Source organism: Arvicanthis niloticus, unplaced genomic scaffold (assembly GCF_011762505.2).
Source record: "Arvicanthis niloticus isolate mArvNil1 unplaced genomic scaffold, mArvNil1.pat.X pat_scaffold_461_arrow_ctg1, whole genome shotgun sequence".
NCBI classification, from domain to species: Eukaryota; Metazoa; Chordata; class Mammalia; order Rodentia; family Muridae; genus Arvicanthis; species Arvicanthis niloticus.
The window spans coordinates 1-20,602 of NW_023046098.1; the positions used below are offsets into that span (position 1 = coordinate 1).

The window sequence follows — 20,602 nt, forward strand, 5'->3', positions numbered from 1 at the left end:
AGTCCCACTTCTAGTTTTCTGGTTTAAAGAGTTTAGAGTTTCATATACAGATGTATTGCATCCTTCTGGCATAAGTGAGTAATTCCAGGCATGTTTCTCTATGTAGTAACCCCGGCCTTGATCTCACAGAGATCTGCTTGCCTCAACTCCAAGTGCTGAGATTAAAGATGTGTGCCACCATACTGAGCATCCATATAATTTTTCTTAATTCTCTCTTTTGAAACTCACTAAGATCTATTCCTTTCCATATGGGAGCATATTCAGGTATTGGAGGATTATAACCATTGCCCACTTGTATCCCCAGACTTACATCTTGGTTTTTGATTCATGGTCACTCTGCCATTTTCTTCATTAGATGCTCCAGTTTATAGAGAGCTCAGAATGCACCAAGATGATCAACATAGCATGGATTTTAACCCATATCATCTTTCCTTCATACAAATGGAACCAGAACTTCCCAGCACTACAAACTAAGTCCTTGGGCTGACTTCCCTAAACTGTTAGAGCACAGTGGATGTAGGGACCTCTCAAACCCTTGAGGTGTCTTCATGAGCTGCAGTTTATTAATCTCCTTCACTTGTGGATGAAATTCATTCACTATTCCCCTGTGCTCAGTCTTGCTTCACCTGAATTCTACCACCAAATCCAGAACACAAGTTTGTCATTTGTAAGTATACAAAATCAAACAAGGACAAAAAGATCTTTTTCTTACCAAAATGATTTAAGCCATCTTGAAAAGGACGTGATTGTTATCTACAAGGAATTCAGTCAAGGATAAAATTGAGTCTAAGATTATGTGGTAGAAGTGTCTATGGCTCATTCCCAGGTCTATTCTCTCTAGAGTGATAGACTAGGCCTAAGATGCCCTGAATAACTGAAGAACTGTTCACCTTCCAGATTATATCAGAATATCTGTAGTTTATTCTTAAAATCCCAGGCATGTGTAAGGGATTCACAGAATGCCCTGAGTGTTGGTATTGACATCATTACAGATGTTTCATCTCTCCTTTCTTCCAGGAGACCTCAGACCTGCTCTGCCCATGAATGCACAAGCCTGTAAAGGTTAGTAAAAACTCTAGAGTCTAGAGAAGTCAATAGTATTCTGCTGAAGAAACCTTGAGAGAAGAGTAGAGGGTAATAAAAAAACTCACTTTGAGAATGTAGGAGAGGCTCATACCAAGGGTAGAGTTCCTCTTACAAACCTTGCATTTTTTCCTGGTGACAATGGCTCTACTCACTTCCAAACTGAATACCACACCAAGAACCCCTCCTCCTGGTTATGCAGCATGTCTCTCTGATACCTTGTCTCAACAACATAATGCTATTTTTCTATTGGCCTTACAGAGAAAGAAGGGAGCCAGGGGTACAGAAGAAATGAACAGTTACAGGAAAAGAGCAAGAAGTGGGCAGCCAGTCAAAGATGCCAAGGAGCATTTCCTTGCTCAGTGCCTTTTCTCATCTTTACCCTTAGATGCTCCTTCCTTGATACACTTCATGGACCAGCATCGGGAGCAGCTGGTGGCCCGAGTGACATCAGTGGACCCTCTACTGGACAGGCTGCATAATCTGGTGCTGAGTGAAGAATCATATGAGGCAGTGCGGGCTGAGACCACAAACCAAGACAAGATGAGGAAGCTCTTCAGCTTCAGCCGATCCTGGAGTCAAGCCTGCAAAGACCAATTCTACCAAGCTCTGAAGGAGACCCATCCTCACTTAGTCATGGACCTCCTGGAGAAGTCAGGCAGGGTCTCTTTGGGATCCTGACATCGGTGAGCACTCTCCTTAGAGTCCTGATCCACCTGGACTTCTTTGGTCCTTAGTTTTCTCCATCTGTAACCAGTTGCCATGTGAGTTTCCTTTCTGATAGCACTGTTTTCAGGATAACTCTTGGGGATCCAAATGTTCCCCCTAGGTTTCCCCAGCTAGATGATCATGTGAGTTGAGCATCTCAGAAGACACCCGGTGAGGCTAGTAAGTCTATTCAGGCCTTTTCCAGCCTCCTTTGATGGTCAGAGTGGACAGCCTCAAGCTAACCTGACCCACCATGATACAAGCAGGATAGGGATCCTGAGAATAAAAACAAAGAGATGATAGTTTTCCCTGAAAAGTCAATGTCTTATGAATAAGAAAGGAGGAGGCCTTTAAAACTCATGTTGTCTGGTCAAAGATGTAGGGAAGTCACATGATACAACATGCAAAACGCCTCAGATTCAGTGCACACTGTGAATTAATCTTGGGCAGTTGCATATGCACAGACCTTTGGTTCTTGTGATGAATTTGCAAGTCTCACATTTGGTTACATCATCCCATATGGAGGTGTGAGTCAAGGCGACAAGGCTTTCCCTCTGGATCATGCTCTGCATCCCTTGCTGCAAGGCCCATAAACAGAGCAGTTAGTCAGCTTCTCAGTGTCATCCATCTTTCCTCTTTACACTGAAGGTGTGCTAGCTCTGCTGTGTGGATCTCTGTGCCCTGCTTCTCCTTCTTATTTGGAATACAGTAGTTTCTCATTCTAACTCCTGCCCTTACTAGATCACAGACTGGCAGTTTCAGCCAAGACATCTTACTCAGAATCCTCCAGCATTTTATTGGATATTTCCAAGTTTTGAGCTTCCTTTCTGTGATACTGACTCCATCAGGAATTTAGAAATGACTTAAACTAAACCAATAAATCAATGACACATAAAACCAAGGTTCTTAAAAGTTTATGATAAATAGGACACACTGTGCTGTCAGGGTTCTTAAATGTGTGTGATGGACAGGACACACTGAGCTTATCTGTAAGTAAGTAAAAATGCTAAAATATCAACAGTTAATATATATTTTATACAGTGAGCATCTTAAAACTTATTAAAAGGAAATATATTTGATTTCATGAATTATTGATGTATTAAAATGAGTTCCCATCACTTTCTCTGTCTTCTCACTGCAATGCAAGGTCATCAAGTGCTCTGTCTGACCCATGTCTCCATATGGATTTGGATAGGATGGGCAGAGACAAAAGCCCTGACAGAATAGACACTCTGTGGCCAACAGCAAATCTGCACTGGAACAGCCTCCATAACCAAGGTTCTCAAGTTGGCTCCTCCAGAGGACAAGTCGCCCGGAGAGTGGTCACAACTGGTTGCTTCAGTGAGAAATGGCAATTTGCAAAGAGAACAGTTTTAGTGAATAGAATATCTTAGTATTAACTTTTCTTCCAAGAAATATTATTAGTCTTTCTGTGGTCTCTGTCTAAGGATGTGATCTGCAGCCTGCACAGCTAGTGTCCCTTTAATACAAACAATGATGTGGTGCCAGCAAGAGACACCTGCAACTGCAGAAAGTGTCAGGCCCTTTAATAATTCCAAAGGGAGAGTAAGTATTTATAAATGGAGACTTTTAAAGTACAAACTCATCTTACATAAACCAATAACTTGAAAGAAATACACTTTTTATAATAAAAGAAATGTATTGACATGTTTACATTTTGTGTTAATGATAATTAAACAGAATTATAACAGTTAACATCTTAAAATTAAACTTAGGATGGCTAAGGGTTCATTTTTAAATGTTGTACATAAAGGGAAACTGACAGAGATGTTAAGTGAGAGCTATCGGCTTCGGTGGCAGTCTGCCGGATAAAAGGTTTGTGTGTTTGCTTTTGTTTTGTTTTTGTGTTTGTCGTTGCTATTGTTGTTTTGAACTTTAAATACCCATTCATAAAGACTGTTTTGTGTCAAGTTAACAGTGTGGCTTAGCAGTCCATATAATGTGTTTACCTGTGTGACCTGATACCAATAGTCACAACAGAAAGCAGAATGGTCCTGCTTCTTGGCTGGAGCGTGGTGGAGTGGCCTGGGGTGTACATAGCAGTGTTTACCAGCCTGGTCCATCCTTAAATCCTAGTATGTTGAAACATTTGGTGTCTTCAAGAAAAATAAAATTAAAAACCAAACACTTTGGCTCTTTACACGTCCAGTGTTTTGCTATTTAAAAAATACTTATTTTTTTAGTCTATGTCTATTTATTTTTAATCCAGGGATAAAGATGGAGCAGAGGTTGAAGGAATATCCAACCAGTGACTGACCCAACTTGAGACACAACCCATATAAGAAAGCCAGTCTCTGACACTATTAATGATACTTTGCTATCCTTGCGGATAGGAGCCTAACATCACTTTTCCTAAAAGGCTTCAACTAGCAGTGGATGAAAACAGATACAGAGACCCACAGACAACATCAGGTAGTGCTTGGGAGGCTTGCAGAAAAGTGAGAGATAGAACTGAGCAAGCTGGAGGAGGCAAGGACACTACAAGAACACTTACAGAGTCAACTAACCTGGGACCATGGGGTCTCAGAGAGATGAGATGGAACGACCAACCAAAGACCATGCATTGTCTGGACCTTGGTCCCATACATGTAGCAGATGTACAGTTTGGTATTCATGTGGGTCCACTAACAATTGGAGAGGACTCTGTCTCTGTCTCTGTTGACTACCTTTGGATCCCTTTCCCCTAACTGAACTGCATGGTTGGGCCTCAGTGAAAAGAATGGGCTTAGGCCTATTGCAAGTGGGTGTCCCAGAATGGGGTGGAATTCAAGGGGGACTTCCCCTATACTGAGGAGAAATGGAGGAGGTTGCGGGAGGGATTTGTAAGGGTGAGACTGGGAGGAGAGGAAGGAGGGAAAATACAATCAGGATGTAAAGTAAATAAATAAATTTTTAATCTAAAAATAAAATTTTACTTCTCTTCTTATTCTTAAATGATCATGATTGCCATTAAAATGGGTGTATATTTTCAAAGTATTTCACTTTAATGGAAACTTTGTTTTATATAATCTAAACATTAAATACTTTTAAAAAGCCAGAATCTCACTAGATTCTTCATCTGGTAAATCCAGGGAGATTTTATTCCCTTCTTCTTCAGGGACTAGTATTATTACATTATTTCCATTTAGTAAAATCTGATATAATTGTGTATCCTTCCTCTGTTGTAATTTCTTGGTAAAAACTGTGACTTTTTCTAAAACCATACAGACAACAAATAATCCTAGAAAACTCCCATCAATTTTTTTTAATTTTTTCTTTTTCCAGCCTTTTTGAAACAAGGTTTTAATGTGTAGTCCTGGCTGTCCTGGAACTCACTCTGTATACCAGGATGGACTCGAACTCAAAGAGATAACTTGCCTCTGACGCCTGCGTGCTGAGATTAAACATGTGCAAACAACTATCCAACCCAAACATGTCTTTATCACTCTTCATCATTGTGTCATTCTCAATCCTATACACTTGTCCAGAAGCTCTAGTGGTGGGAGTTGCAATGGATTCATGGTGGTATTGGCCAACTTGGTCACACTGAGAGTCTGGTTTACTTTAACCAGTGAGCAGTGCTTCCCTTCAAGATGTGACCCTCGTGATTGGTTTTGGGCAATGTATAAACTGCTGAAAGAGACAAGACCTCTGAATCCTTGTCACCTCCCTTTTTTAGCCTTCATTTGGCTGTGCCACAAGCCAGACTGCAGTGAAACAGTCTGTGCTTCTCAAGATGGACAGTGCCCAAACCAGCAGAACCCCTGTTAAGGAGAACAGACATCACATAAAACCATTAACTAGCAGAGTGAGCCTGGAGTCACTTCTGCTGCTGTCACACTAGGTGGCGCTATGAACCGAGGTTTACATCAATCAGGGGCACAAAGAGCCAAAGGACAGTTTGGTGAGAGAACAACAGGTGGGGTCAATTCAAGAAAAAGGCATTCCTGCAAATGCCTGTGGTCTTTCATTGTTCCATGAGTTATCTCTAATAAATTTATTTCTATTCTTTAAGATGAGCTTAATGAGTCATTTTCGTGCTGTGTCAGAAGTTAAGGGCAGATTCTAGTTTTACGTCTCCCCAGAAAAGTCAAACAACAGTTGATCAACAAATATTTGAGCGATTGAAAATGAAAGTACACACTACATACAGATACAAACTAAATATAAAAATGTATATTATCAAATCTTACTTAAAACATATTATTAGATTATTTAAATCCATGATCTTTACATGTATTTATTGTTTCTATTTTATTCTCAAGTCTAAACAGTCGAAAAGAAATTGGAAATGATTGTATAAAGTCCATGGAGCATGTGTGAGATTTTCAGACTTTTGGAACCAAACCTCAAAACAGACTAAGATTATAAATCAAATCATGATGTTTTATGGTAAATTAATCACCTTTCCTGGCAGTGTTTACATCCTATAATTACAGAATTAAAATTATTTTAGTGTTTTCTTGAATAGCTTATCAAATATAGCTAGCTTATCCTGTCTTGGATTCTAAGAAGAAATTGAGCATCTTTGGAGTTACTCCAGTTGTGGTGAGACAGCTACCAGGCAAGAATTGCCTCTTTCCATCTACAGACAAATTACTGTCCAGAAAAGGACACACTTGCAGAATAGTGGACTGATTATATCTGCCTAGACAGAGTAATCAGCCCTTAATAATTCTGCATCACTGGTCTGTCAGATGATCTTGGGCCAGAAGGCTGTATATCAGATGCTCCAACGTTTTGTAGTATAGGGAGCGTCCAGGCGTTCAGCAGTACCTATAAATTGGCTAAGTTTTAGAAGCTATGCTTTGTGCTTCCCATAATTTTAGTTAACTCAAGTCATTCTGGATTTCTGACAGGGTTGAACACTTATAGTCTCATAGCCAATCCTGGCTATTTACCTTGAGAGAAAGATTTGAGTGGATAGTTTTCAGCTGACATTCATTCTAAAGCCAAGAAAAAAGCCAGGTCCAGAACTAAGTGTTTTAGTTAGGAGAGATGACACAGGTTCTGGTTAGTCAACAAAATGATGGACTGGGTATTAGGACTATCTTGTACCTCACTGGTACAAATTGGCATAATTATGCTCTAATTGTATTTTGAGAGAAATGTTTTATTTTAACAGGAAGGGTGATATGTAGGAGGAGCTGAGGTGAGAGGGGTACCGAGAGGAAGAGAAGGAGTAAGGAGGGGAGGAGAAGAAGAAGAGGAGAAGCTAGGTGATGAGAGAGAGAAAGACAGAGAAAGAGAGGGGGGATATGGAGGCAGATGTTCACGTGTCTCCACCAGTCAAAGATAGTTGATAAATCTAGGCTGGGTATTGGGTTACACTTCTGATTGAGCATTACCAAACTTATAAAGCCTTTGATTAACATTTTTTAAAAGTGTATAAAAGCAAAAAAGAAAAGGGGGGCATGGGATAGGGGTTTTCTGGAGGGGGAATGGGGAAAGGGGATGGCATCTGAAATGTAAATAAGATATCCAATTTTAAAAAGAACATTAAAAAATAAATAGATAAAAACACTGATTTCCTTGGGGGGGGGAGAAAACCTTGGCCCTTTCTCGGTTGAGACATCTGGGTCAATTTCAGTTTCTGGCTATTATAAATAAAGCTGTTCTGAACATAGAAAAAATATAGCTAGCTTAAAACATACAGGCCTTAACAATCACTACAAAAGGCCAAGTGCTGTTAGCCAAGAACTTCCATTCTCGTTGCAGGACAACATGACAGAAAGCAAACGAGTTTGTGGTGTTGGGTGGTAACAAGAGTCAGCAGGAGAGTAAAGGAGGGTAACGCTGGAAGGGCGGCAGAAGGCAGGTAACAAACTTCTGACAAGTGAGAAATCATTCCAAGACAGTGGTGAAGCCAGTGTGAAGGTCCTGAGGTGACCACGTTCCTGGTGTGTTCAAGGAATAGGAAGGTAGAGCAGCAAACCCATGGCAGAGGAAGTGAGAAGCTTGAAGTAGGATTTATTACCAGAAACTGGGCAGGGTGGGAATAAGCAGGTCATGTAGAACCCTGTGGAAAACTAGAAGGAACCTGTTTGTCACTTAGAGCAAGACAGGAAGGACTGAAAGATATAAGTGGGGAAGATATTTAAACTAATTCACTATTAGATGTGTGACTCTGGCTTCAAGACTGAGAATGGACAAAAGTACCAGCAGAGAGAGGTAGGATGCTGGGGAGAGATCCAGGAGATTGGCTGGACCAGCACACTCCTTGCACAGTGAGTCAGATAACAGAAGTGTGGATAAGATGGTGCTGGAAGCTGGGGAGATGGCTCAGTGGATAAAGCACTGACTATGCAAGCTTGAGGACTTGTGCTCTGATCCCCAGCATCCTCACAAATGACTGCTGGGCATGGTTACAGGTTTGTAATCCCAGGTGTCAGAAAGGTGAAACAGGAAGTGTTCTGGGTTAGCTGGCTAGCTAGACTACCCAAATCCCTAAGCTTTCAGGTCACACACATGTGCATGCATGTGAGTCCACTTGCACATGAACATGCACACACACCACACACCTACAGAGAAAGAATACAGTTTTGATAAGAATCAAAACCTGAATGTGACATTTAGGAGACTTCAGGAGTCAAAAACAAAACATTGACAGGGTTTGTGGCCTAAGAGGCATTACTGAAATGAACAGCCTGTGACTGGGCAGGCTACAGGGAAGAAGAGGAAGCAAAGATATTCAGAGCACAAACCTGAGGGGATCCGGGAGCTATTGCTGACCTGGGACCTGTTGACAAACCTGGGATTCCACATTAATGGAAGAGGGAACTGAGTTCAAACATGAGTCCTGTGGTCAGGCAGGCAGAGCTTCTGCAAACCCGGAAGAAGCTCTCAGCCTGACTCCTCCAGCACAGGCATCTGCAGAGATTTATCAGGAAACAATCTGAATAATGTTTAACTTCCACTCCCAGTGTTTAGAGGAAGTACATCTGAGGCTCTCTGATGCCTGCCTTCCTGAAAATGGGACAAAGTCTCTTTCACTTTTGCAGAACACTTTCCTAGCTGAGGACCCTTATTCATGGACACACACAACAGTGGGCCTCATAGAGAAGCAGGGTGAGTAGTGGGACCCAGATTCCACCAAAACACTTAGTTGTGGGAGGATAAGGGCAGGCCTCATTCGACTAAAACATACTGTGACAGACATGGGGACCTCGTCCTGAAAACCAGGGCCCAGGGCCCCAGCCTCTGCTTGGAGAGTCTGCAGGTCAGCTCTGATGCTAGATCACTGCATTCACCTGTCTGGTTCATGTGCCTGCTCCTGTCATAGCCTATCCTGCACCCTCCTGTCTGCCCTGAATCTGCAGGAATACATGTTCTGGATGATGGGGTATTCAGAGATGAGATATATATTAAGTATCATATATGCTATTTACAGGGGGTGGTGTGGGAGAGCCAAGATCTGCAGAGGGCTAAGTTAGACAAAGTTAGTGAAGAAAGCACAGGACACCTCAACACAGTTGCCTTAGGACTGATAACCACAGCACACACAGGGATGAGTGAATCCCCAGATATTATCATGACTCCTCTGAGGCACAGGCTCCAGTGTTAGCCCAGCCTTCCCAAGTCCACTCCTGGACAAGGACAAAAAACTAATGTTCCTTTTGTCTTTCCATCAGGGCCTCTAAGAAGTCTTGTGTTGGTCTGTCCCCTTTATACATGTGACCCTTTGGCTTTCTCTGGGTAATGTGCCTTCCATCAAATTGTTAGTTGGCTCAGTATTGTTCCACCTGTGTGTGGTACCCATGGACAGAAGACTTCTAAAGATTCTATCAAACCAGCTAGTCTGAACTTAGACTGAGCCTTTACTCCACCTCTGTCCTGTATCTTCCTACCATACACTGGGTCACAGTAATGGCTGAAGTAATGATCTCCTTAGAGTGGGACATTAGAAAAGAAGAAGATGAGGACATGGGATAGCGAATGTCCTGCATGGTCCCTGATGCATCCTCCATCCCTGTGTTTCTATCCTCCTATCATCCTGTCCTTGGTACCCCAGAACCCCCAACCCCTCATCCCTTCATTCACATCCTCTGTCCTCCCAACCATCACGCTCTGACCTGCATCCCTCCATCTTCTTACATCTACACTTCCCCACTCTCTAGATGCCCACCTTCCCACTCCTCTGTCTCCATCGATTTCTCTGCCTAGGCTGAGCCAGTCTTCCCTGCTGTGGTTCTCCAAGGTTAAAGAGAGCTAGATCTCCTGCACACTGCTACTGTGGGGCTAGTGCCTTACTTCAGGAACAATACTGCTATGCACCCACAAACCCAACAAACCCAACAAACCCAAGGGGTGAACAGCACCCAAAGATTTAGTGAAGGACCAGACCCCCCCCAAAAAAATCTAGTGAATAATGTCTTCCTAAGGATGGGCTTTTGGTTCCCTCTGACTCTGCTCCTGCCCTTGATTTCTCCATTTCTCCTTATCCTCATACATCATTATTATCCTGTCCTTTAAAAGTTATGCACAAGGTCCTCCTGGATCCACTCACTGTTATTACTCAGTCCACATTAGGACAATGGCTGCCCTGCCTAGGGCCTACTGGGTCCCCTATCCTCCATCTCATTGTACACTTCACAGCCTCCTGTGTAATGTCTGTTTCAAAGGTTTCTCCAGAAGGAAATGGCAGCAGTCACATGACTTATCCAGTAGAGCAGATCAAGTTAAAAATCTCTTTGCAGCACATGAAGTCCACCCACAACATACACACCCCTTGGCCCCTAGGTACAGGACCGAGGCCCACCTCCATCATCATCCTCACACAGGAAACAATCAGTAAGAGAAAATACCCCTGATTCTTTTCATGTGTCCTTAAGGTGAGATAAATAACCTTAATGATCTAAAAGAAGAACCTTAGACAAGCTAAGAAACCCCCAACACAGTATAATGTTTAGCACACCTGCCTTCAGGAAAGTCAACACAGTACCTAGAACAGGCACCAGCATCATTCAGCTGTGAAATGTTAAAGAACATGTTCACGATTAAACACTCCTGTCCCAGAGCTCCCTCTTCTGCCCTACAAAGCCCAATCTCCTGCACCTGGACACACAGTCCCCACTCCCAAGAGAGACTTGTTGTGTCTTTCAATTGTTCTGATCAAAGGCCCATCTGACCTTGTAGAGGTTTGTCTGCTTTCTTTTATTACCAGGTCTCCTCTATCAATATTGAATACCCATTTCCAGAAAGAAACTTCTGGCCGAGACAAAAAGCAACTGGACTCTTGCTTGGAACAACAGAAGAGAGTCTTGAAGCAATAAGAGCACAACTGCTCAGAGAAACCGTATCCAAGAGCTCTATCACCATGGGAAAATCTCAGTCCAAGCAGAAAAGTGACAAAAAGATAGCTTGGTGTAAAGATGAAGAGGACATATACACCAACCCCATTACAGACCATTATGATCTGCTGAAGTGGATGAATCGCAGACCCAAACCAAGGAGGGACTCTTTGCTAGGTAAGTACACCAAGAACCCCAACCCATACTCTGTGACCCCTTCATAACCACTGAGTCCTCCTGCCAAGGTTTCAATGGGCAGGCTAGCCTCATGTCAAAAGAGTTCACAGGCCCAGGAGAGGCTGGACCAGGAAGGCTATCAGAAACACCTAACTGAACACTAGAGAATGTCATGCCCGACTCGTCCAGCAAGGAAGACGTGAACAACTGGATCCTTCTCAACAGCCTTTATTGTGGAAGCGCTCTTTTAGTTTTCAGAGGGAGACCTCGAATTCCCAGGGCGAGCTGCTTATATACCCTCAGCCCTGGGGGGTGGGGAGAGGAAGCACGTGGAGGTTCGCGATTGGTCAGATTGCAGTGCCTTATAGCATACCATATTTGCATACCCCGCCCGGGAGGGGATGATTGGTCAGGATCGTGGTACCCTATTGATACCTCATTAGCATGCCCCGTTGGGGAGGGGCTGCCACCAAACTGAGTTTCGCATGCGCAGTGCACTGGTAGCTGATACCAGAGGCCTAGGCCGGCGCCATCTTGACCAGCCGAGTTGGGTCGGTGGCCTACAAGAGAACACTCTGTTCTACAGAAGTGCATGCTCAGGTTCCTATGTGGTCCTCAAATCCCCCTGGAAGAAGCACCTTGAAGCTATAGTGGGGAGAGTTAGGCATGCAGAGGTCTCTGAGAAGGTTGGCAGAGGGGTCAAGCCAGCTCTTGAAAAGAACAATTAGTGACAAGATGTTACAAGCCCAGATATTGGAGTTGGCAAAGGCACACTCTACCTATCCTAATGCATCCGTCTGGGAAATGGGAAGATAAAGCGCTGTCTCCTTAGGCTGTAGCAGTTGAGTGATAATCCATGTCAAATATTAATCAGTCTGATATTCGACAAATGCTCAATAATTTTAAGTACAAGCCCATGCTATTGATGCTGTTATTATAGTTTGCCACCCTGTGGGACAGAAGCTCAGAGACACACATGGGGGAGCTTAGGCTCAGGAAGGAATAGACATTCACACAGAGGACCAGAGTAGACACAAGAGAGGTGTATGACCTTCATGGACCCAGAGCAGAACTGTTTCCTAGCAGCACCTGTGAATGCCCATGTGACCATGAGGGCAAGCATGAAGGGCCCCAGCAGTTCTCCCTGCCTCCTACCCCTGCCTCTCTGACCAACACGCAACCACTGTCTCCTTCCCAGAGGACATTCTTCCTCATTACTCAGACCCACAAAGAAAGAAAGAAAGAGAGAGAGAGAGAGAGAGAGAGAGAGAGAGGAAGAGAGAGAGAAAGAGAGAAAGGAAGTAAGGGAAAAGCAAGAAAAACAAAGAAACCCTCAACACACAGTTCCCTACCCTGCACAGCTCCTTGAAACTACCGAGCTCAGACCATGAGTATTGGAGATATTTTCAAATCTAAAAGGTCAGATTGATTGAAATCTAATAAGTCTGGATACAGAAGAAAAGGTTAACTAGCCTGAGAGCTGTGGGTGGGACTCCACACAGATGTGGCTCTTCCCACATGAGCCTCCCCCGGTATTGGGAAGTGGGCCAAGAAACTCAAATGAAGGCCTCAGCAGCATGGTGGTGAGCTAAGAGTCACAGGCTAGAAATGAGCCTCCAGGCTCTGCAGTGCTGAGGCTGCGTTTACAGGTGGGAAAACTGGAATCCATGAGGGACAGAAGAGAGCCTAGCCCAACTGGCATACAGAGCTCTGCTCAGAATCTGAGTGGGCACTGAAGATCCTGAGGGTCAGGGAGGTCCTGAATCTCCAAGGTCTTGTCTATTGTCCTGAGGAAAGAGTATGCTCCTGCCTCAGCTTCACCCAGTTTCTTCTACTGAGTTCCCTTAATTCTTTTGCACTTACACAGACCATGCCCCGGCCTCCTCCTCTACTTGAGGATCAATGTAGCCATCTTTCTCCAGTGCACAAGGTCTAGAGAGAGGTTAACTTGTTCAAGCTCTTAGCACGTAGACACAGACATGGGGCTGTGATCGAGTACAATCAGTGCCTAAAGAGTGACTCCTCCATCTGTTGCTGCTCTGTGAAAGTCCCACCTACACCCAACTTTTATCTTTACTTCAAAGTCCATTCTTCCCAACACACCTTGAGCTGGAGGAACCGTAGTTTACAGCCAGCTTGAGTACACAGTGAGATCTATTAAAGTTATTACCCAGGAGTACTAGTGACTTATCAGGTTATTGTGACAGAAGCAGTTTATTCAGGAAAGGCTCACAGATCATGGATGGTCCATCGGGGACAAAGGCCAGAGAGTCAATGATTGACACAGCTGGTCACGAGGGTTTAGTTGGGAAACAAAAACAGATAAATGCTGCTGTTCGGGTCAGTTGTCTTTTTCATTCAGTGCAGGATTCAAGCACTAGGAATGGTGACACCGTCAATCAGGGTGGACGTACCTCAGTTAACCTAACCTATCCCTCACAAACCTTCCCAGGGACATTTGTGCAGGGTGTTTCTAGATCATGTGACATTGACAATGCTAGCCCTGACATCATCTCACAGGATCATTAAAGAGTTCAGAGTGTAAGTGTCTATAGCCCAGTGGGAGTTTGGTAACTAGATGCTTCCTCTCCATCCTTTCTCACTGGGAGAGCCTATGCACTCCTTCACCAAGCCTTTCCAGACCCAACCCACCAGGGGTTTTCAGGCTGACTTACCCAATCTTTTAACATCAGAGGGTGTGACTGAGGACTGGAAACCTCATTCCAACCCTGGACCAGCAAACAAGAAGGGACAAGTTGACCTCTGACTGAAAGTTTAAACTCACTGCTCTAGTGAGATGACCTCCTTAAGGTGACACAGAGACAGGAACAAAGTGAACACCAAGAGCCCAAGAACTGGAGAGGCCTAGACAGCACCTAAAATATCCTGCCCTGGAGTCTCACTGTTGGGCCTCAGCAGTGCTCCCAGGAGGCTCTTGGAATTAAGGATACTGTCTTCCACGACAGGAACACAGCCTGGCTTTCTGAGCAAGGAACTGGCAAACAGGAGAATCCATTTCCACAGGATTCCTCATCACTCAAGTGGCCAAGGGGTTACCAGGAATTTCCTGAGAACACCACTCATGCCAGGCCCCATGCCAGGGCTTCACTTATATCATGCTCACACTGAAATCTCACAACCAGCCTTGAGAGAGAGACCACTATTGTTCCACCTTGGGAAAAGAGGAGCAAGTCCTAGAGAGGTAAAGGCTCTCAGTTGAAGAACTGTAACTTTGCCATCACTCTCATGAGTCACAAACATTTTTGTAAAAGCACATTTATTAATTAATTGGACTAATTCTTTCTGTTTTTCTTCTTTCATACAATACATTCTGTCCACAGCCTATGCCTCTACTAGGCCCAATCCTCTCTACACCTCCCTATTCTCTCCACCCCCAATCCACTCCTCCTGCATTTCCCTTCAGAAAGTTATAGGCTTTCCAGAAATAGCAACTAAACACAGCATAAAAACATGCAATAATGATAGGCATAAATCCTCATATCAAGGCTAGGCAAGGCAGCCCCGTAGAAAGAACAGGACCTCAAGAACAGCCAAAAGAGTCAGAGACACCCCTTCACACACACAGTTAGAAGTCTCAGAAAAACACCAGCTAAACAACCACAGCATATATGCAGAGGACCTAGTGCAGACCTCTGCAGGCTCCATGACTGACCCTCCAGTCTCTGTGAGCCCTCATGAGCCCTTATGAGCCCTGCTTAGTTGACTGTCTTCCCTGAGCTATGTCCTTATCCCCTCTAACTCCTACCATCCTTCCTCTCCCTTTTCTGACGGGTTCCCCAAGCATCATGTAATATTTCCCTGTGTGTTCTCCCATCAGCTTCAGGACAAAGACTCTCTGATAGTCATCGGGCTAGGCACCAATCTCTGAGTACAGCAGAATATCATTAAAAATCAGTTCATTGACATTCCTTGCTTTTTGATCATGACTGGTTCTACCCTAGGTCTCCGGGCCATCAAAGTTCCAATTCCTGGCCATCCAGGTCCTGTAGGCATGGGCTCCCTCTTGTGGCCATGGCCTCAAGTTAGAACATTTAATGATTGGCCACTCCCTCAAGCACATCTTGGAGGCAGGACAGCTTGTGTGTCAATGGTTTTCTGGGTGGGTTGGTTTCCCAGTCCCACATCTGAAAGCCTTGCCTAGTTACAGAAAATGAAAAGTGCAGGCTCCATATCCACCAATACTAGGAAATCCATTAATTCCTCTGGCTTCCTCTGTCTGGCTTGATACCAGTCTGATGACATTGCCATCAGATGTGACTTATATGCCATGGCTCTTTTTCTTTTGTAGCATTCAGTTACCTCTCTATGCTCTGTGTATTTAGTGTTGTAACTCTCTGTCATGGAAAGTTGCCTTTCTGGCCCTTTCTCTTTGGTATTCAGTGTGTTTCTTGTGTCTTTCTGAGTGAGTTGTCCTTCCTGATTCCTATGATTTGATTGAAGATCTGTTCTGTGCATTGACCTGGGAGTCCCCTCCCTCCATTCACTTTTGCTAATCAATAGAAGATTTGTCATTACTGGGTGTCCCCACATCTCCTATATGTTCTTCTTGAGTTTTACCAATTTATTTTTTTTTCACTTATATGGTCTAATTCCTATGCTTTATTTTCTATCCTCTAATTGATGCATTCTACTTATAAGGCTTTCTTTAAATTTTGTAATTGTGTTGTTGAATTTTTCAATTTGATCTTCATTTTAGTTGAGTTTCCTTTGATATTTATATCTCATTTGAATTCAGTTTACAAATCATAGTTTTTAAATCATTGATATTTTATTTGGCATTTTATTCTTTTCCTCTTGTATATAACTCGGGCATCTATTCTCCCTGAGTTTACTCTCTTCAAGTTCATTAAGCTTTTTGTCTCTGACTTCTAAAACTCCCTAACAATGTAATGCTATGGTTGCCACCAAGTTCAGTATCCTGGTTCACCTTGGTAATTCTCACTGGAGAATGTTTCTATGGACTGGTGGATTGGGAAACAGCAAATGTTGTCTTAACTTTTCTTCTTGTTGTTGCAATGAAACCTGAACATATGGGTTTTATTCTGTTGTTGTTGTTGTTGTTGTTGTTGTTGTTGTTGTTGTTGTTGTCGTCTGACATGGACATACTGAGTTGTACTGATACAGTTGTATTGCCCAGCCTGGATCTGTAGTTAAGAAGAGTGCAGATGGACCTCTCCAGCCTGGGCTGGAATCCTACTTGTAGGACCTGGGCTGTGTCTGGTGGTTGGAGAGGGTGCATTCAAGGCAGGGGCAGGGACACTCACCAGACTGAGCCTGAGCACAGGGTGAGCCTGGAGGATAGACGTGATACATGCAGCCGTGGGTTGACCAGAGTTGTCCAATGGCTGTGTCAGGAAACACACAGAGAATGTGTAGTTTAAAAATTGTGTCTCTGTGCCATATGAGTGGGCTAGAGTGGGGACAGTGACAAAAGAGAAGAACAAAGAGGTCACGAACCCTTTAAAGCAGCTATGGAACTATCAGGATTGCATGCTTAAGGTATGGGGTTTGGCGATGACAGAGAGTTCAGGTAGATTGTTTGTTTCCACACCACCTGGATGAGATAAAGTGTAATCAGAGGAATCCAATGTAGGGGAGAGTCAGGAGAGTCAGGAGAGCAGGATCACTGGCAGCCACTTGCAGTAACCACAGTGGAGAGCTGTGTCTGGTTCTACAGGTCTAAATAAATTTGTTTGAAAACTTCATACGTTATACACTGTAGCTTGATTGCATCCAATCCCAACTCCACCAGAACATCCTCCAGTACACACCCTCCCACTCTCATGTCCTCTGCCCTTATGTTTTGTTGATGTTATCATTGGTGTTGATTTGTCTGCTACTCAGTGTTGTTTTATTTAAACCTCTCATGCCAGTTAGTGCTGCCTGGCAGAATACTGAGTGATCTTGTCTGCTTACACTTGTGTGCCTCTTGCAAAAACAACTCTATCTGTATTGAGTTCAAGACTACAACAGTCATGCAGTGTTCAGAAAAGCACATCTCACCGCACTCCTTTCTGTGCTCCCACTATTTCATTCTTTCTGCCAACTCACTTGAAGTGTTCCCAGAGCCTTGGAAAACTTGCTTAGACCTCCCACTTAGGACCAAGCCATCAATAGACATTTGATTTTGAGTCTCTATGTTAATTGCTGAACACTGCATGGAGAAGCTGATTTGGACAAGGTTGAGGTTAATCTGTGAGTATAAACATAATCAGAAGTCAGTTTAACAATATGTTCATTTAGCAAAACATAGGTCCTCTCTTAGAGCCCATGAACTCCTACACCATGGATTTTAGAACACGTTTATAGTACCAGGAATGAACTCCTGTGGAATTCAAATCAAATCAGAAATTCCTTATAGTAATCATAGAACAGTTGGTTACCCTATAATCTTCAGGCAACTATTGCACTAGGGAGCATGACTTCCCTGGCAGGTCAGTATTGTAGCATTCAGGCTCAGAAGCAGGGACTAATTCCATTCATGGCTTTTCTCTACAAATGGACTCATATCATGTCCTAGAACTAGGAAACCTACCGGCATAGTTGAAATTACATGACTGTTCCAACTTGGTTCCTTTAACTCCTGTAACAAAAATATGTGGGGTCTTCAGCAACAGGATCTAACTCTAGTTCTTTTAGACTGTGAAGAACAATGGTAACAGGCTTCTTTGGGTTTGGAGTCTCTGTTTCCTCGTGACCAGTAGCACTTTGGCAGTGTTACTGAGAAATGTCCTACTCTATCAGCTCTAATGGGACTCATCAGGATCCGTGTGTATTATCCCATCTCTGTTTTCTGTCCTGGCAATGGAAACCAAACTCAGATGTTTGTTCTTCATTTAATGTGCTCACAGTTTGCCACTGTGCACGCTGCTGAGCTTCACCACCCCTGTTGTGCTCCTGCTTCCTCTCACCAGTGCAACTGAGGACTCATCTCTCCAGATTTTGACCAGGACACAAACCTCATCTCAGCATCTTCATTGGAAGGAACGCAACACAAAACAGACATTAAAGAAAAAAATTCTAAATTTGAAAGGGAAGGAGTGGAGTCAGGAGAAGTGCACTGTGACTAGGGAAAGGTGGGAATCGTGTAATGTAGGGTGTAGTAGAAAAGTCAAGGACTTTACAGAAACATTTGAAAAACAAATTAAATATGGAAATCAAAATATGTAAAGTGAGAATACATATATGACAGAAAACTTGTGGCATTTGTATCTGGAGGCAATGAATACCTCACTAAGTAGCATATTTCCACTCCCATCCACTTTATGTGAAATTTGATTTTATTGGCCTTTCTTCTTCTTTCCCTCTTCTTCTTCTTCTTCTTCTTCTTCTTCTTCTTCTTCTTCTTCTTCTTCTTCTTCTTCTTCTTCTTCTCCTTTGTCTGTGTGTATGTGTGTGTTTGTGGTGCATATATATATGTGTGTTTGTTTGCATGTGTGAGAGCATATATGAGTGGGGAGTCACACTGTGCAGGTACATGCGAGTGCACTGAATTGATGTCAGAAATCTTCCTCAATTGCTTTCTTACTGATGGAGGCAGAATATCCCAGAATCTATACCCAGAGCTTATCAAGTAGCAAGACTGGCTTGCCATCATATCCTGGGGAAGCCCCTGTCTCAGCTTTCTGGGCCTGAAATTGCAGGGGACCACAAAGCAAACTCACCATGTAAATGAAGTCTTGAGATACACATTCTAGCACAAATGCTTTAGCTGAAAGTTCTTTAAAGGTTGAGCCATCTAGCTTCCCCAATATGCCTTCCAAGTGTGATGGAACTTAAGACAATTTAGATGTTTGCATAATGACAGATACATTTCATCTGGAAGGTCTTGGAGAAAGTGCTCTGGGAAGAGCTGGGCCCCTCTTTGCACTTTGAGGAGACAGAGCCTGAGCTAGGCAGACCTTGGCCACAGACGTGAGTGTCAACCTTTGTGCATTCAGGAGATGTTAGAAGTCCTCCTTCAGAAGACAATAAGAGCAAACCTACAGTTCCTAATTTCAGAGGCAAGTTGCCACCTAAAGCCAGGCTAATTGTGTAAACTGATGCTACTACACTTGGTGCTCTCACCAAATTTTCTCCAGCATCTCATCCATGGCAGTACAAGCAGCTGCCTTGTACTTTGGACAACTGACCAGTGTTGAGGAATGACCTTGGATTCTGGTCCATCCTCCTGTCTGTCTTGTCTTGAGTTCCTTCCAATGAAGATGCTGAGATGAGATTTGTGTTCTGGTCAAAATCTGGAGAGAGGAATCTTTGGATGTGATGGTTGGAGGAAGCAAGAGTAGGGCAGGAGAGGTGAAGCTCAGCAAAGTGCACAGTGGCAAACTGTGGAGCATGTTAAATTGAGAACAACTATCTGAGTTTGGCTTCCGTTGTAGGCAGAAAGCAAAGGCTGGCCAAGTTTTTTAAATAATTTGATTTATATACATTCCAGCCATTGCCCTCTCCCAGTCCCCTTTCCCACAGTTCCTCATCCCATTTCTCTTCCCCCTTGCCTCCAACAGGGTACCACCCCACCAGGCTTCCCCCTTCCTGGGGCCTCAAGTCTCTGGAGGATTAAGCAAATCTCCCAGAGGCCTAAGCAGTCAGACTTTAGTCATATATGTGCCAGGGGCCTCAGACCAGCCTATGTATGCTCCTGGTGGGTGGCTTACTCTCTGGGAGTTCTCAGGTGTCTGCGTTAGTTGAGACTGCTGGTCTTCCTATAGGGTCACCCTCCCCTTCAGCTTCTTCAATCCTTCCCCTAATTCAACAATAAGGGTCCCCGACTTCAGTCCAATGGTTGGATATAAGTATCTGTGTCTGTCTCTGTCAGCTTATGATAGGGCCTTTCAGAGGACAGCCCTGCCAGGCTCCTGTTTGTAAGCATATAAAAGCATCAGTAATAGTGTTAGGCCTTGATGCCCCACCATGAGATGAATCCCAAGTTGAGCTAGTCATGGGACCACCTTTCTTTCAGTCTCTTCTCTATTTTTGTCCATGCACTTTTTTTTTTTTTTGACAGAAACAATTCTGAGTCAGGAATTTTGACTATGAGTTAGTAACCCAGTTTCTCTACTTGAGGCCCTGTCTATCTACTGGAGGCGGACTCTTTGAGTTCCTACCCCCCAATGTTGGGAATTTTGGCTAAGGTTACCCCCATTGAGTCTTAAGAGTTCCTAACTTCCCAGGTCTCTGGTACTTTCTAAAGGGTTCCCCAACCTCACACACCCCAAGGCTGCTTATTTCCATTCATTGTCCTGGCCCTGTGAGCTTCTCTCCTGTCCTGCTCCATACCTGATCCTGTTCCGCTTTCATCTCCCACCAAGGTCCCTCACTCCCTA

At 43.7% G+C, this 20,602-nt stretch overlaps 1 protein-coding gene and 1 long non-coding RNA gene across 4 annotated transcripts in view; both read left to right on the forward strand.

Annotated features, from left to right (window-relative positions):
* The first annotated feature begins 418 nt into the window (after positions 1-418).
* Positions 419-4,599, forward strand: LOC143433815 (uncharacterized). Its single transcript, XR_013070315.1, has 3 exons — positions 419-1,062; positions 1,472-1,769; positions 2,939-4,599. It is a non-coding gene; the product is annotated as an uncharacterized LOC143433815 (long non-coding RNA).
* A 4,158-nt stretch (positions 4,600-8,757) lies between these two features.
* LOC117702103 (NACHT, LRR and PYD domains-containing protein 1a-like) overlaps positions 8,758-20,602 on the forward strand; it is a 53,272-nt gene continuing 41,427 nt past the window's right edge. For all 3 annotated transcript variants that reach the window (XM_076706373.1, XM_076706374.1, XM_076706375.1), the window contains exons 1-2: positions 8,758-8,859; positions 10,955-11,258. In XM_076706373.1, the coding sequence (XP_076562488.1) occupies positions 11,108-11,258 (151 nt within the window). In that variant the 5' untranslated portion in view covers positions 8,758-8,859; positions 10,955-11,107. The remainder of the gene's footprint in view (positions 8,860-10,954; positions 11,259-20,602) is intronic.